Raw genomic sequence first — 16880 nt, forward strand, 5'->3', positions numbered from 1 at the left:
GACAGCAAGGACAGAGCTAGACAAAACAAGGATCTTAGTTTGTGTGTGTGTGTGTGTGTGTGTGCGCGCGCGCACGCACGCTCACACGACAGCTTTACATAGCCCAATGGGTGGGGTGCCTGCAACCCTTCAGATAATGATGGGGTGGTAGGGGAGGGGTGGTAGCTCTGTGGGGGGTCATGTGCTCTTTCTGGGGTCGTTTGTGCACCTTTGGTCTCCACCTGCACCCAACTCTCACCTGTGGCTCCCAGATGCCATCAGCAGGCGACAGCGGCCACAATCCTGGGAGCAGCTTCGATTGGCTGGCTAAATCGGGTGAGGGGAGCCAATGGGTCTCAAACCCTCAGTGAGTCAGGGGCTTCCCCTGCATGCGAAGCCAGGCTCCTGGGAAGGGAGCCTGTCTCGACGAAAACTCTGCCTTGTGGGACATCTCTGAGAGAGAAAAGGCCAAGAAGTGAGCCCTACACAAATCCAGAGTGGAGTCCCTAAGGCGGTTGGGTGGTGCCTTGTCCGCCTCCTTCTGGCAACTCCTGCAGCCCGGCTGGTGCCCAACGTCTTGCTCTGGTTTCCTTTGGATCCCCCATCAGCGAGGCTAAGAGGGGGGTCTTGTCCTCTGGGCAGCCCAGGACCCCCAGACACACTGCCCAGGCCCTTGCCCTGGGGAGGTCACTTCCGTGCTGCCAACACAGCAATTCACCCCTGGAGGCACACTCCACTGTCCCTCGAGACAGGCGGATGCCACACACGCCCACACCCCTCGCCATCATCTCAGACCACTGGCTGGAGGAACTTTCGATGGGGCTCCAGAAGTTCCCCCTCCCAGCTCTAAGAGGCATTCCCTGCTCTTGGAAGAGCATCCCTCTTCTGATTAGAGGCATTTTCCTTCCTCGTGCAGCCAGCAGGGAATGTCTCCTCTTAGGACCAGGGAAGGAAAACCTGCAGAGTCTGGGTGTTGCTGCATTCCGTCTCCCATCACTCCCGACTGTCTGCAATGCCAGCTGGGCTGAGGGAAGCTGGAGTCCCCTGACATCTAGAGAGCTCCTCCCTGTCTCTGCCAAACAAGCTTCTTCAGAAAGAAAAACTGAAGCCTTCAACTTGCATCTTTTATGCTCGCTCCTTCACGCTGCTCCCTGCTTACATCATACCCTCCAACATTTCTCTCATGAAAATAAGGACATCCATCCTAAGGCATGGGTAGGCAAACTAAGGCCCAGGGCCCGGATCCGGCCCAATCGCCTTCGAAATCCGGCCCGCGGATGGTCCGGGAATAAGCGTGTTTTTACATGAGTAGAATGTGCCCTTTTATTTAAAATGCATCTCTGGATTATTTGTGGGGCATAGGAATTCGTTCTCCCCCCCAATATAGTCCGCCCCCCCAAGGTCTGAGGGACACTGGACCGGCCCCCTGCTGGAAAAGTTTGCTGACCCCTGTCCTAAGGAAAAGAAGGACATTCTGGGATCAATCAGAAACTGGGACGGCTTTTGTAAATCTGGGACTGTCCCTGGAAAAAGGGGATACGTGGAGGGTCTGTTCTTGGAAACATGTTCTTAGAAACCAAAGCCCCAAAGGCCAGCAATCTGCTCCAGCTCCTGAGAGATTCTCCCAAGCATCTCTTAACACTCATAAGGGCTGTAACTTGACTTTAAAAAAAGGAAGAAACGGAGGATGTGGGAGAGCCAACTTTTATCCAATTAGAATGAGAATAGTTGAGTTGGAAGAGATTCCCCGGTCCTCTAGTCCAACTTTCTGCAATGCCGGAATCTCAGCGGATGGCAATCCAAGCTCTGCTTCCAAACCTCCAAGGAAGGAGAGTCTGCAACCTCCCGAAGGAGACCATTCCACTGTCGAACGGATCTTGCCAACAACAGAAAGTTACTCCTAATGTTTAGTTGGAATCTCCTTCCTTGTAACTATCATGAGACCAAAGAGGAGAACCGTAGAGAACAATAATGAGACAGGCACATGGCTGCTTTAAACCGGCAGCATGATGACACAAGAGGAAAAAGAACGGCCAAGGGCCAGAGGATGGCACATCTGGAAGAAGAATGGAGGACAGCAGGGAGCAGTGGTTGCCTAATTGAAGGTGGAGAAGCCTGCCAGGCCATATGGAGAGCCAGGGTAGGGCCAAAATACAGCTGTAAATGGAACAAGCGGCCTGCCAGCCTCCGCCCCCCCATTGTTGCTGCTTTTTGCTCTTGGCCGCTTTTATAGAAAGGGAAGCTTTCTCCGCAGGCACCACTCCATTCTCTAGGGTCGGCCAGTCAAGTTCTTGAAGCGGCAGATATTTCAAATAACAACAAAAACCGCACAGAAGACTTGTTGCAGAAAAGTAAATGGCGGCACAGCGGTGAATTTCCGGGGACTGTGCAGCTAATGGCCCCCAAGGCCAACACCCTCCTTCTCTCTTGGGCTGCGTTTATTCCCGTCTGCAAGTCCATCTTGCTCTCCGCTCATCCCCACCGCTTCCAACCCCCCGTTTCCCATTGTCTCCGGGTGTCAACGTGCCAGGCTGCCCTTCTGGCCCGTCCAGAGCTCCCTCAGCTCCACCTGGCAGCCCAGATCCCTCAAGGCGGCCTTGGCCACGTCCTCGCACGCCCGGTGGGCGGCCCGGGCCTCAGTGATCAAGTCCTCAGCGCCCATTTCCAGAATGAGCTGGGAGAAATCCTGAGTGTGGGAGACAAGGTTGCGGATCAGCATGCAGGCTTGTTTCTGGACGGAGAAAGAGAAAAATGGCAAACGATTTACTTCGTTAGCAGAAGAAAGCACCCAGCGTTGCCTGGGACCTCTGAGAAGCAACAACAAAAATATCAGTGCCGTTTCGATTCAAAATGTCGCATCCGAATATAGGCCGAAACCTGCGCCTTGATCTCAAGGACCACTATGCAATGTTTGAATAAAATCAGCACCATTTTGAAAGGTTCTGCTCGCCACCTTGAGTCAAAACTTGTACCCCTAAGCAGGCAGAAAACTGCTCCTTGATCTCAGAAACCATCATGCAGACGTTGTCTATGGTACCTTAAGAGGCATCCAAATGTAAGGGGCGAGGAGAGAAACAGCTCTCCAAAATATATGGCACCTTAAACAACATTGATACACTTCCTAAGTGGTTTACACTTAATTAGAATGTACATTATTTATGAAATTATAATGTTTGCAATACCAATAAAATCAACAGTGTGTAAAAAATGGTATATAATATTGCACTCTAGGGATTCATTGTGTGGTTTTCCAGTATGGTGTTAAGATGTTTATGTTAATTTCAGTGGGCCTTCTGAGTAGGACTAATACTACTAATAGCAACAATTTTATTATTTATGCCCGCCTCTCTGGCTGGGTTTCCCCAGTCGCTTTGGGTGGCTTCCAACACACATAAAAACACAATAGAACGTCAAACATAAAAAGCTTCCCAATAAGTCAGATAGTTGTTTATCTCCTTGACGTCTGATGGGAGGGTGTTCCACAGGGAGGGTGCCACCACTGAGAAGGCCCTTTGCCTGGTTCCCTGTGCTGAGGCCGTTTAGGGCTTTCAAGGTCAGCATCAATGCTTTGAATTGTGCTAGGAAACATACTGGGAACCAATGTAGGTCTTTCAGAACAGGTGTAATATGACCTCGGTGGCCACTTCCCGTCACCAGTCTAGCTGCCACATTCTGGATTAGTTGTAGTTTCCGGGTCACCTTCAAAGGTAGCCCCACATAGAGCGCATTGCAGTAGTCCAAGTAGGAAATAAACGGAGCATGCATCACTATGGCAAGACAGTCTGCGGGCAGGGAGGGTCTCAGCCTGCCTACCAGATGGAGCTGATAAACAGTTGTCCTGGACACAGAACTGACCTGTGCCTCCATGGACACCTGTGAGTCCAAAATGACTCCCAGGCTGCACACCTGGTCCTTCGGGGGCAGTTACCCCATTCAGGACCAGGGAGTCCCCCACACCTGCCTGCCCCCTGTCCCCCAGAAACAGTAGTTCCAACACCAGATGCAGCCCATCTTATACCCTTGTGGGAAAGCAGACTTGATACCTTCAGAGGTAATTGTGGTTACGCCAGGGCAGAGGGTGGGTGAAAGAGCGACTCCTGTCTCACAGCGCAAAATTGTTACCTGCACGCCAGCTTCCTTGGGGTGCATCTTCATGGCCTGCAGCGCTGCCAAGGCCCCGCCCCCTTCCATGATGACCCGGCAGTTCTCGGGCTTCCGCAGCGCCAGCATGCACAAGGCCGCACAACTCTGCTCACACACCTGAGGGCGGAAACGCAGGCAGCCATGTTCAACCGACTGACGACACACTTGCATTTTTATTATACAGCAAGCTTGACGCCACTCTTGCATTTTATCGTACAGTAATAGTATTTCTGCAAGTTTAAGTTCTTTTCAACTGCTTTTAATATAGTGTAACATTTATTTGCTTATTAAATATGCATGCCGCCCCTTCCAACTCTACAATTCTATGATCCCTTGGAACAGGGCAGAGCATGCATCTTTCTTCTGGAGGGGGCTGATCCAGGGGACGGGGGGAAAAGATGAGGGAGGGGGTTCAAGAACAGCAAAGGAACTGGGAGCAACCAAAGAGAGCCAATGTGGTGTAGTGCTTAAAGCAGGGGTTTTCAACCAGTGTGCCATGGCACCCTGGGGTGCCTTGAATGATGATCGGGGTGCAGCGGGCAGCACTGGCCTCTGTCCCTCTTTCCTTCCCTCCCTCCTCTGATGCCCTCTTGCCCCTCTGCCTCCCAAAGGCTTGCACAGCTGTTTGGTGCAGCAGCCCGGCTATAGGCTTCCCAGGGGAAAGGGGCCTCTGGGAGGCATCTCTCTTTGGGGCAGCGGGGGGCAGCTCAGAGACCAGGGGTGTCAGCAGTGGCTGCCTAGAGGACTCCCAAGAAGAGGGAGTGGGGAGGCTGAGTGAACGCACAACAAGGGAAAGTGCTCAAAAAGGGATGAGGGGCTGCTGGTTCACCAGGAAAGGGGTGAGCCCCACAGCGGTGCCGCAAAAAGAATGTAGTTGGTCAAGGGAGTCATGGACTCAAAAATGTTGAAGACCTCTAGGTTAGAGGGTCAGTACAGGACCCAAGAGAAGCTCACTGAGTGACTCTTCTTCTTCTTCAGTGATCACTCATAGCCAAGTAAGATTGTCTTCCACAAACACAGTTTTAAATGTGAGTCCGTAAGTTACTGTGGAGGCCAATTCTGGTGATCTGTCCAGCAGTCATCAGCACTCACCATAGCTCTGGTAAGGAGCAAATCACGGCAATCTTCCGCTCGGACGGTTACATAGTCTAAGCGGTGCCAGTGGTTTGACCAAGGGTGCCTCCAAGATGTTTTAAATTTATTTTTTTGTCGAGAGCGTGTTGGTAATACCAAGGTTGTGCGCTGCACATATCATCAAAAGTCAGATTCTGTTCTGGTTGCTGTTGCCAATTCCTTCTTTCCCTATAGTCCCAGGCCACAGATCAAAATCTTGCCCAACTCTTGCATTAAAATTACCCAGGAGGATATCCAGCTGAGAGTAAAATTTTTATTTAATGTCTTCATCAGCAATCAGTGTTGGTGCATAAGCGCTTAGAATAGGAGCCTGATGTGTAATGGTTCTAGGGGTTGCTCGTGCGTAAGCCGGTGCCAACACCTGGCTGGGTTGCCTGAGTGAACCTTTTCTGTCCGGACAGCCACTCTCCCGTGGCTGACTCAATCGCTGGCAGAATCCGTCCGTGGCCGTTTCTTAAACTTCTTCCAGCAAAGAAGCTCTTTGACGCCTAGTCTCCTCCTACACTCTCTGTGCGAAAGCCTTCTGCGCAAGGAGGGCGTGGGCAGCGGAGGACCCCTACTCTCCCCTCTGGTCCCCGGCAAGGAGTCATGGGACCGCCTCGCCGCTTCCCCCATCTGCCCCCCTTCTCCACTGGTGCTACGCTGATTCTCTTCCCCAGAAGATGGGCTGCCTCTCCCACTCCCGGGACGCTCTCTGGAATCCCTCTGGCTTTTGCTCTCCCCCTCCGGCACTGATGGCAGTTCCCTGACATGATGGTTTGGGGTGAGTTTTAGTTGAAGTGTTGAAAGTCGCTCATTAATGCCATTAGGGACTTCTGACAAGAGCTTCACAAGATCGTTTTTGATAGCAAAGCCTACTCCGTGTATTCAACGTTCTTGTTCAGGCAGACCTTTCCAGAAGAAAGTGTAGCCTCCCTTTTCTTCCTTCAGTTGTCCCTCACCTGCTCTTTGAGTTCCTTGAAGCGATGCAATATTGAAGTTAAACATCACAGCTTCAATTGTCTTTTACGACCGCTGGGTGGTGACCTTGGCGCAGTAATCCAGTCAGGGGAAAAGGCAGGCAGACTATGTTTAGGGCACCTTTTTTAGCCCCTCCCCCTTTTTGGGGTGAGCAGAGTGGATCCTAAATAGGGCTGCTCAGTCATGGATACAGCTGCCAAGCTACTCAACTGCCTCGTTCCTTGACTCAGAGCGACTGAATCTGTATCCACCGCCCATGTGCCGGTTCTTGACTAGGGGCTTCCAGATGTCACGGTCCTGCCCCCGATACCATTTGCCGATCCCCATGGGACTTTTGGGGTTTGGGTTTGGGAGGGGTTTTTGGAAGACGCCTGTGTGTGAATTTGTTTTATGCGCATAGATCAGGGCACACTGACCAACGCACGGTCTTCACAGTAAGGCTCTATTCCAGTGGCTTGAGGATCACGATGACCGGTAGACTCTTCCTCCGCCTTCACAGCCGTTGTCACACACCGCTTGTCATCTTCCGCCTGTTCTGCCCTTGAGGACTTCTGGGATCATGCTTTGTCTAGCTCCTCCCCTTTGACCTTACCGCCTTGGGTGACCCTGCTGGGAGTACGAGACTCCCGACGGCTGCGCTCACAAGGGTCCTAGGAACGTGCAAGCCCACTCCCCATGACAAGGTGATGGGCTGGTTGGGGCCTCTCAGTCTAACCCCCTCACATTGTGGTCGTGAGGGTTACACCTGTAGAGGTGAACAACCGAACGCCGCTTTAAGCTGCTTGGAGGAAGAGGCGGGATAAATGCAACAGACCAGCCAATAAATAGAAGCTTCCTCTACCGACACCCACTCACCAAAGGGCTGCTGAGGTGCCGGGTCATGGCCAGCACGATGAGGTCTGTCCCTCCGGCATTGACGATGGCGTCCTTCACGTCGTCGTTGCCCGCGATCGCCTGGATGGCGCTCATCACCTGCTTCACCAGGTCCTACAATCCGCAGCGGAAGGGCAAAGACCCAAGGCGTGAGGACAGGTTTGGAAAGAAAGCCTCACGGTCGCAGAGTTGGAAGGGACCCTGGGGGTCCTCTAGTCCCACCCCCTGCAAGGCAGGAATCCCGGCTCCAGCATCCAGGACAGACGGCCAGCCCACCAAGTCAGCTAAAGTTTGGATCTGGGGTGGAGAAGCAAACACTAAGATACTGGAAAAACAAACACTGGAACAGCTGTAGCTCCAAGGCAGAACATCTGCTTCCCAGGAGTCTAGAGTCAGGCAGGTGGTCTGATGCAGTCGGAATAAAAAAATGTCCAGCAACACCTTAGAGACCAACTCAGGTGGATCCGAAGAAGTGTGCATGCGTACAAAAGCTTCTACCCAGAAGAAACTTAGCTGGTCTCTAAGATGCTAATGGGCATTTATTATTATTATTATTATTATTATTATTATTATTATTATTATTATTATTACTATTTCGACTACTTTCCAAGATGATGATGAAGATTTCTATACCGCCCTCCATCTGAAGATCACAGGGCAGTTTGCAATATAAGAACACAAGAAATACTATAATAACAAACAAAAACTCACCCATGCAAAGTTTAAAAGGCCATAGATTGTTCTTTTCATTATTATTATTACCCAACGCAAGCCCACGGAAATGAAAATGGTCAAGTCTGTGCTGCAGTTAGGACAGCCTCCCTAACGCTTTTGGCTTTTATATATCTGAAAGTCCCTTTGCTTGTAGCTGTTTTTACCCCCAAAAAAGGGGAGGGGGTGTTGGAGCATTGGTGAGAAAACTCTCAAAAGTCCCTGATCCCGTTGGAATCATTTTTCTGAAATCAACTTTTTCAGGAGGAGTTTGGTCTCAGACTTCCTTTCAAACAAACCACAGATCAACAAAAACTAAAAAAAATGAGTGTAATCCCTGGCATTTCTGGAATGTCCCCTGGAACTCCTGGGAAACGGCTGCCAGCCAGTGTCGGTAACACTGAGCCAGATGGATTGCTGGCGCAGTGCAATATGAAGATGCTGCCTAGATTTTTAGTCCATCAGTCCTTCCTTCGGAATAATGAGGACCGAAATCTTGATTTATTTCGATCCACTGCATATTCACGGATCAGGCCAGCCCTGCCTGGAGTGCCACTGCCAGTCAGAGTAGACACTACTGGGTTGGACAGACACAGTGCTCTGACGTGGCAGCTACCTACTTCGTAGTACCTGGTGGTCAATGCAGTCGGCCAGCAGCGCCACCATGAAGTTTAAACCGCCCAGGTCCACAATCTCCTGGCAGAACTCGTTCCGGACAGAGAGGCGCCCCAGAGTGGCACAGATCTCCCTCAGGACGCTGCAGTCGTCGGGGAAGGCTGAGAGGAGGAGGAGGAAGAGAAAGCGAGATGGTTTGTGAATCGTACCTGGTTGTGAAAAGTAAAAGTGAGCTTTTGGGCTTCATACATGCAGAAGGAAAGAAAAGGAATTTGAAAAACGGCAATTACTGATTCATTGTGGATTTGATGATTTGTGGAGTAACCACACTTGTAGATTAGAATAAGAATTTATTATTCATACCCCGCCCATCTGGCAGGGTTTCCCCAGCCACTGTGGGCGGCTTCCAACAAAGATTAAAACAGCAGTCATTAAAAACTTCCCTAAATAGGGCTGCCTTCAGATGTCATCTAAAAGCCTGATAGTTGTTTGTTTCCTTGACATCTGATGATGGGAAGGCGTTCCACAGGGCGGGTGCCACTACCTAGAAGGCCCTCTGCCTTGTTCCCTGTAACTTGGCTTCTCGCAGTGAGGGAACCGCCAGAAGATCTCAGCGCTAGATCTCAGTGTCTGGGCAGAACAATGGGGGTGGAGACGCTCCTTCAGGTATACTGGGCCGAGGCCGTTTAGGGCTTTCAGGGTCAACACCAACACAGCTGCCCCATTCAGGACCAGGGAGTCCCCCACACCTGCCCGCCCCCTGTCTCCCAAGAACAGTACTTCTGTCGTGAAGTCAATCCTCAATATTGCAAATGTTAAAATATCATACGAGCAGGAATTGGCAAGCAGAGAGTCGATGGTTCAGAATAAGTAAGTTTAATGGAATGAGCATTGGAAACAACCCAGGAAACAAAGCAGCAACAAGAGGAAACCTTGCGTGGAGTGTGGGAAACCTATTTTGGGGGAAATTGTGTTGAATTTGGAAAATCAATAAAAAGGATTTGGCAAAAACCGACAACACCCAAACCACTTCTTGGTTGTCTTTGATTGGCGTTGGAAAGACAGAGAGGGAGGTCTTGCCTCCGGTAACGCTGGAATCGAATTCCCCCCTCCCTCTGGCCTGATCCAGAAGGGCTCTCCTTGCATTCCATGGGTGGGGAGGAAGGGACAATGCTTCTACCTTTGGCGGCTTCGATGAGGACCCTCAGTCCGCCGTGCTCCGTCACGACCATCTTGGCGTGCTCGTGGGCGTGGCCAAAGGGCACCCGGATATCGTCGTCGAAGGTCATGAAGCGCAGCCCCGCGCAGGCCTCCCGGACCACATCGGCCCGGTCCCCATGGCGGACAATGGCCCCCACCAGCAGGGAGAGGACACCGCCTTTCACCAGGTCCTGCCGGTTCTGCTCGTGCTTGAGGGACGCCTGCCGGACGCAGCGGATCGTGGCCAGGGTCAGGTCGCCATCGTCCTGCCGCTCCCGCAAGACTCGCAGAAGCAGCTCCTGCCCGGGGGCATCGAGGAAGTCGGGCTGGCCGTCCAGGAGGGCGGAGAGGGCGCGGAGGGCTTTGAGGAGGGAGCAGCCTTCCTCACAAGCCAGGCGGCAGGCGGCCAGCACGGCAGGATAAGCGCCCTTCTGCCCCGCCAAGTAGCGGACGGCCATCTCCTGCCGGCACTGCTCCGCAAAGCTCACCAGCAGCTCGTCCACCGCGCCCGAGTCGCCATCAGCAACGGCCTTCTGCAAGGAGTCCAGCGTCTGCGGAAGGAAAGGAGCGAGTAGGGCTGGGCAATATCTGCGACACACCAGTAGATCACAATGGCTGATACAAGGACGGGGCTGGTGATTAACATTGCGATGCCATTTTGCACCTGGCTAGGTGAAGATGCCTGGGTGCCGGGAGGGTGCCTGGCGTCTCCACCACCTGGAGGTGCCTGCCTGGGGGTCCTTGGGTTTGGGACACCCCATCCTGTAGAACTCCATTTTATCGGTACAAACAGAATGAATTTCAGGAAAGCCCTATTAAAAAATATGACCTTCGAGCCGTCTGGCCCCCAAATGGCAAGTAGGCATTCCATTCTGCCGACCGTAACCCTGGTTTAAGGAGCCGTTTGACGCCCAGCTTATATATTTGACCTTCTGATGCTTAGGGCCCTATGGGTCTGCTTAACACTGAGTCGGACCACTGAGCTCAGTATTCCAGAACAAGTGCTGCCCACCCACTGAGCTGTGCTCCTTTCCTAAGAAATAAACCAAGATTCTAGCGCTCATGGTTTTGATTAAAGCCCTGGTTTAAATAGGAATACAGTCATACCTCGTGTTGCGTTCCGCTCTTCTTACGGACTTTCAGCTTACGAATGTAGCAAACCCAGAAGTGTTTACTTCTGGGTTCGCCACCCATCCATGCGCAGAAGAGGCACTCTAGTTGCGGACTTTTTGGGGTGCAAATGGCACCCCAAAACGGATTAAGTCCGCCACTAGAGATACCACTGTAGAGGGAATATTCCCAGCCCAACTTCAGGATGCCCGGGATTCAGCCTGAGGTCCTTGTGGTGCCACGGCCCCTTCCCTAAGCGACCCCTGGGGCTTTCCTCCTTTCATGGGCGGCCCCAGGCACCCTTCTCACCTGCAAAACAGCATGCTGTGGCTCTTGCCCACCCACAGAGGCGGAATTGGGGGCTGTCTTCACTATGTTGCTTAAGTCAACACCTGGAGAAAAGACACGGAGCGGTGGGGGCAATGAGAAGGGGTCCTCAGTAGGGATTCTTAGAACAGCAGAGAAGGCTGTGCCATCTCAGGTCTACCCAGCCAGTTAAAAACATCTCTTCGCAAAAACCACACCTTGAGACTCAAACTGCTGGACGGCTTCAATCACGGCCTCTTCCGGATCCATGCCAAGGTCGCTGATGTTCTCCTGCACAACATCGTCAAAGGTCTCCTGGGTGATCCGCTTGGCCGCCATTCTGACCTGCGGGGCAAGAGTTTTACAGTTGGAAGGGACCCCGAGGGACATCTAGTCCAACCCCCTGCAATGCAGGAATCTCTCCTCAAGCATCCATGACAGACGGACGGCCGCCTAACCTCTGCTTCCAAACCTCCAAGGAAGGAGAGTCCGCAAGAGAACAGTTTACATATAGCGGCGTGTGTTCTTTTTAAAAAAGAAAGATACGGTATAGGATCCCCAAAGAAAGGGAAGGAGCGTAGCTGAGGGGTTAGAGCACCCAATTTGCCTGCAGACAAGCTCAGCTTCAGTCCGTGGGCCGTGAGAGATATGGGCTGAAACTCTGGAGAGCCACGGCTGGTCAGCGTATACAATACTGAGCTAGACTGACCAATGGTCTCCTGCAGAACAAGGCGGTCACTTGTGCCCCTGTCAGTGCTAGAAACTCAGATATATAAGCTAGATGCCAAATGGGTCCTTAAACCAAGGCTGCAGTCGCTAAAGAATTTAACGAGGTCGGAACAGGCCAATAGATGTGTGGACTGTCCCTGGATCAGGGGACTTTTCTTCTTTAGGTTCTGAAAGCTCTTAACCTCACTCAAGGTTGCCCTCTGAACTAGTTCAGATGTTTAACTGAGAATCAATCACAGTCAATGCATAAAGTAAGACTTTAGAGCCATCTCGTCCCAAAATGGCAACTAGACATTCTGCTTATTTTTAAAATAGATTTATATCCCAATTTTTAACCCAAAGAGCTCATTGTGACATACAAACGTCTCCCGGCCCCTTCCCTTTTTGTCATCACACCAGCCCTTCCAGGTAGGTTAGGCTGAGAGAAAGACTGGCCCAAGGTAATTCCGTGAGCTTCATGGCCAAGTGCAGATTTCAAACCTGGTCTTTCTGGTTCTGGCGACTGTTACCTCGGTTTAAGGTGCGATTTGGTGGTTAGCTCATATGTCTGAGTGTCTACCACTGCTTGGAAGAGTGTCCAATGGAACGCAGGGGGGGGGGGCTTTTCTGCTGAGTAATCAGTTTCTGATTGTGCACGAACAAGACATTCTTTCATGCAGAAAGCGGGAAGGATCATCAGCTCCACAGATTGCTCCCTTTCCAAATGCTGCATCCTGCCTGAATATCCCCTATGAATTTCCTTTTCAAAAGATCTGCAACCTGAGGTTTTTCAGACGTTTTAAAAAGCTGATCTGTTTCCCCCATGCTGCTAATAGAAGGTTTTATCGTACTGTAGGTGCTCCCATAGCTTTTGAATGGCATTTTAAAATGTAGCCTGCTAGGCCATGTTGACTTTTGTTCATTGTTTTATGATATTTGGATTACTTTGCATTAATTTTATTTATAAAGATCTGTCTGACTCTGGAAGATTTGCAATGAACAGCAGTATAAAAAATAAGAAAATAAATTATTTTTTAAAAGTCAAGGTCAGGGCTCAGCACTGGTGCAGGGGAGTGGGGGGTGAAATAACATACAGAAGGATTGATCAGAATGCCTCTTTTTAGTTTATTATTATTTTTATTTTATTATAAACGTCAGTCTACCGTGACTGGCAGCAGGCACCCAGTCTTAGAAGCTGGACTGAAATCTGGGCTCAAAGGTGGTGAGATAACCAGCTGCTTCCCCAAAGCCCTGGAGCTGAGATGCCTCCAAGGACTCAAATATTGTTATCTATTCTCGTTATCTAGTTACGACCCCCCAAAACGCAACCTGAATATCAGAACGCGGTATGAAAAGCAGTCTCCAGCCCTCACGACCCCCTCCTCCTCCAGCCCCGAAGACGCGGCCTGAGAGGCAGCTGTGCCTCTGAGCACACACAGAGTGCCGGCGAGCCCACCCTACCTCCTGACACCCACCGCCAACGGCCTCCGCCCCTGACTGGCGGGGGGGACACCGGGACTCTGAGCATGGGCAGAGCGCAACCCCCCCCCCCCCAGATTCTATTATTGCATCACTTCACCTGGTGTGTCCCTCGGCGCTCGCCGTCCCGTCAAAGACGCCGCATCGGCAGCGAGGGTCGTTAGCGCGGCGGCGCGCCCTAAGTTTGTCTCCAGGCGGCTGCCGTCCGCGAAAGCACAGGCAGCGCGTGCGCAGAGCGCGACCGGCCCGCCCCTTAACGGCTAGCTTAACGGCGCTGCGCGTGCGCCTCGAGGCGCTAGTGTACTGCGCCTGCGCTGGCCGTGAGGCAACCGTAACTCCGGGCGGCGTCGAGCTCGCTCAGCCTTCCGTCAGGAATGGTCTCCTTAGCCCCTAATCCGCCGCAGAGGCCGCTCGCCCCCCTCGACCCAGGCGGGAGGCCTCCTCCCGTTTACTGCGCACCTTACTGCGCCTGCGCGGAAAGCGCCCCCGGCCTTGGCGACGCCTTTTGCCGCGAAGAAAGCGCAGGAAGGCCGGGAGCCGAAAGTGGGCCTTGTGCGCATGCGCCAGATGGAGAGCGCCCCGATTGAAAGTGCGAGGAAGAGGCTGGTAAGTTGGCAACCCTCGAAAAGAAGAGTTTCCCAGCCCTAGGCTTTTTCTTGCTGTCGCAGGTCTTGCTTTCATAGGTTAAGTACTTCTACTTTCTAAAACTGATTTTGGAAACCGTGTTTTAGAATTGCCCTGACGGCGTTGCTCAAGGGTGGGACATGGTTTATTTGGATTAAACTGTTGAAACCTTGTAGAGGAGCACCTCTGGATACAAACGGGATCTGTTCCGGAGCCCCGTTCGCATCCAGAAGCCAACGCAACCCGGGTCTGTGCGTCTGCGTGTGTTGCGATTCGGCGCTTCGTTTTGAGCGTCTGCGCATGCGCAAGTGGCGAAACCCAGAATTGGACGTGCTCCGTTACTTCTGGGTCACTGCGGAGAGCAACCCAAAAATATTCAGCCCAAGGTACGACTGTGCTGGGAGGAGGCAGGCAGGGAGGGCTTTTTCCTTTTTTGAGGGGAGATGATAGAATATACTTGGTGTTGCTCTAGTCATGTCTGTAGGTGCCAGTCACCTGTGGTGTTTTAGGGGAGCGACAGTCTCAGGGGGGGGGGGGGAGAGACATGTTGTGCTCCTTCTGGGGTTGTGTGTCCACCTTTGGTCCCCACCCTGCACTCCGCTCTCATCTGCGGCTCCCGGAAGCATTCAGCAGACAACAGTGGCCACAATCCTGGGACCGGCTTCGACTGACCAGCTAAAGCAGGAATCTCCAGAAAGAGGATGTGATGCACGATCAGTCACACATTCGTTTTTGTCTAGAACTTACCATATTGGTAAAAAAACACCTTTTAAAAACAGAGAAAGTGCTGCTTCCTTCGAAGACGGTGCCTGGAATGAGAGGCCTGTTAGGCCAGGTGTGATTTCCTTGAACATCAGTGGGAATGTGCCCAGTTGAGGGTCCCACACTTTAAAGGAGGATAGGGACAAACTGGAACAAGTGGGGAACAGTCCGATGAAGAAAGTTTGGAAGGGAGTGGACGTGTTTAGCGTGGCCGGGGTAAAAGAGGCCCCATTTGCGGGCAGAAGTCCTCCGCCCACGTGACCCTGCATCTACAAGGTTAACACAAGGCTGCCAGGGTGGCCGGTTGGTGGTAACCCAAGACAAGGCAGTGGCTTCCCGTTTGTGAGATGCCCTCACTCGTGAGGTGCGTCCGACTCCCTCGCTATTAGCGTCTATGAGAAATTTAAAGGTATCCCTGTTTAAACAAGGTATTTGGGAGTTGAAAGTCCTGTCCCTGGCAATTCTGAAGTTGTTTGGAGAGCCGCTGATTGCTTTTAGGATTTGTTACCTGTTTTTAGAATAATTTTAATTTGGTGGCTTTTATGTTTTGTTATGGAAGTTTCAATGGATATCGGCAACTCCAAGGATGTGTGCAGGAGGAGCCCAAATGGGAAGAAACGCCTTGACCCCCAGAGAGACGCTGACTCGGACCGTCCCTGAGCTTAGACCATGAAACCTACAAGAGCGACACCTTGGGAGACTCTGGATGCCTCAAGGAGGTGTGTGGCGGACAGAGGAGGAGGGAAGACAAAGGACGGCCTTGCAGGGTCAGGCCAGGTTGCAGGGGATTCTGGGAAGTCTCTCCCCTCTTCCCAGCACTGATGGTGAATTGTTTTCTTTTCTCACAGGTCAGATCAGCGAAGGAAGGTGGGAAGAAGAATCCCCAGCGGGGGTCATCTGCTCGGAGCCGCACCCCCGTCAAGGAGACTCCTGGTACCCCATCAGAGCCCCACGAGACTTACTTGTGTGGCGGCAGCAAGGACATGCCCCCGGGGTGACCATCAGAGCCCTGCACGACCCCCTCATGCCTCACTCAGTTCCCCCGTCTCCGCCTGCCCAGCGGCCTCGGTTCTGCTTGCGCCCCTCTGCTGGTGCTGGTGCTTGGTTGCACTGGTGGCGGTGCTTTTTGGAAAACCCGGTGGCTGCTGGTGCTGGGTGGTGGCCGGGGAAGAAGTGGTGTTTCCTCATCCTCAAAGTGCCTCTGGGTGCATGCAGCTGCTGTGTTGGCGAATCCACCGCCTCAGCTGCGTGCGGAGCAGCCTCCTCTCTGCTTGCGCCCTGCTGGTCCTGGTTCTGGGTTGCAGTGGTGGCGCAGGTGGTGGCACTTTTTTAAAGGCCCTTTGGACACAGGCGATGAGGGAACGCAGGCCAAGGCACGAGTGGGTCTTGGGACTCCTTTTCCCGCTTTCCATTTCTAGCCTGACAATTCACCTCCAGATTCTGGGAAACTGCCATGATCATTAATCAGTCTATCGATTAATTTAATCTGTATGCCGTCCTTCATCTGAAGCTCTCAGGGAGGCTTGCAGCATAAAAAGACAAAATAAAAACACAGCATACACATTAAAAACAAAAACAAACTCATAAGCCAACCTCCCAATCCACAAGCATGTTTAAAAGGCCATGCATTCTTTAATTAGCCAAAGGCCTGGTTCTAGAGCAGAAAGGCCACTACCATTGTGCTACGAGCCCTTCTGGGCACCTCTCAGAATCTGAACCCACCCCGCACCCTACTTGCTTCGCATCTCCAGCAGCCTCCAGGCTGTCAGAAAAACATTGATGACTCCCGCCTCCTTTCTGGGCTGGGCAGAGAGTGCTGGTCCTGCTTATCTGACCTTCAAAGATGTTTCTTCTTTTTTTTTGCACTTCCATGCCATGATAGGCGAGGGAGGGCTTCTGTGCGGTCCCTGGCCCTCAGGAGGGGTACTCCTGTTCAGCGGGAAACGCATGCAAACAGATAACACTTCCCCTGCCACACAAGGTCACAACATACCTCCGGATTTTGCTGGGTTTCCCTGCACCGCTGGGCTGCTGCTGTTTCCCCAAACCACGGCCCTGCAAAGGAAGAAGGACATTGTACTCTCTGGGGGGCAGAACAAGCACCCCTGCCAGGCTGCCCATGCCCACGTCACCACAGGCTGCCAGCCTGCTCCTGCCTGGGCACCTGACCCCTGGCTTGGAAGGAGGGGAGCAAGGGGCTGGGGCGAGACGGGACTGCAACCCCCCAACCCAGCCCTGTTTCACTCAGGTCAGCGCCATGACCTCCCTGCACATGT

At 52.3% G+C, this 16880-nt stretch overlaps 1 protein-coding gene and 1 long non-coding RNA gene across 3 annotated transcripts; one reads left to right on the forward strand and one right to left on the reverse strand.

Annotated features, from left to right (window-relative positions):
* Window positions 1-1968: 1968 nt before the first annotated feature.
* ARMC6 (armadillo repeat containing 6) lies at window positions 1969-13446 on the reverse strand. Of its 2 annotated transcripts, none has more exons than XM_081177874.1 (8): window positions 13314-13446; window positions 11250-11371; window positions 11035-11117; window positions 9596-10166; window positions 8431-8576; window positions 7072-7203; window positions 4102-4239; window positions 1969-2710 (listed from the first exon to the last, which is right to left on the reverse strand). In XM_081177874.1, the coding sequence occupies exons 2-8, from the start codon at window positions 11368-11370 to the stop codon at window positions 2498-2500; spliced, it is 1404 nt and encodes a 467-aa protein (XP_081034000.1). In that variant the 5' UTR covers window position 11371; window positions 13314-13446; the 3' UTR covers window positions 1969-2497. The 2 variants fall into 2 exon arrangements, with proteins under 2 accessions (XP_081034000.1, XP_081033999.1); XM_081177873.1 differs by having other exon boundaries at window positions 11250-11376; window positions 13319-13428.
* Window positions 13447-13718: 272 nt separating this feature from the next.
* Window positions 13719-16560, forward strand: LOC308577764. The gene is made up of 3 exons (XR_014003664.1): window positions 13719-13824; window positions 15164-15323; window positions 15453-16560. It is a non-coding gene; the product is annotated as an uncharacterized lncRNA (long non-coding RNA).
* Window positions 16561-16880: the final 320 nt, after the last annotated feature.

This window comes from Podarcis bocagei (assembly GCF_964188305.1).
Source record: "Podarcis bocagei genome assembly, chromosome: 18".
NCBI classification, from domain to species: domain Eukaryota; kingdom Metazoa; phylum Chordata; class Lepidosauria; order Squamata; family Lacertidae; genus Podarcis; species Podarcis bocagei.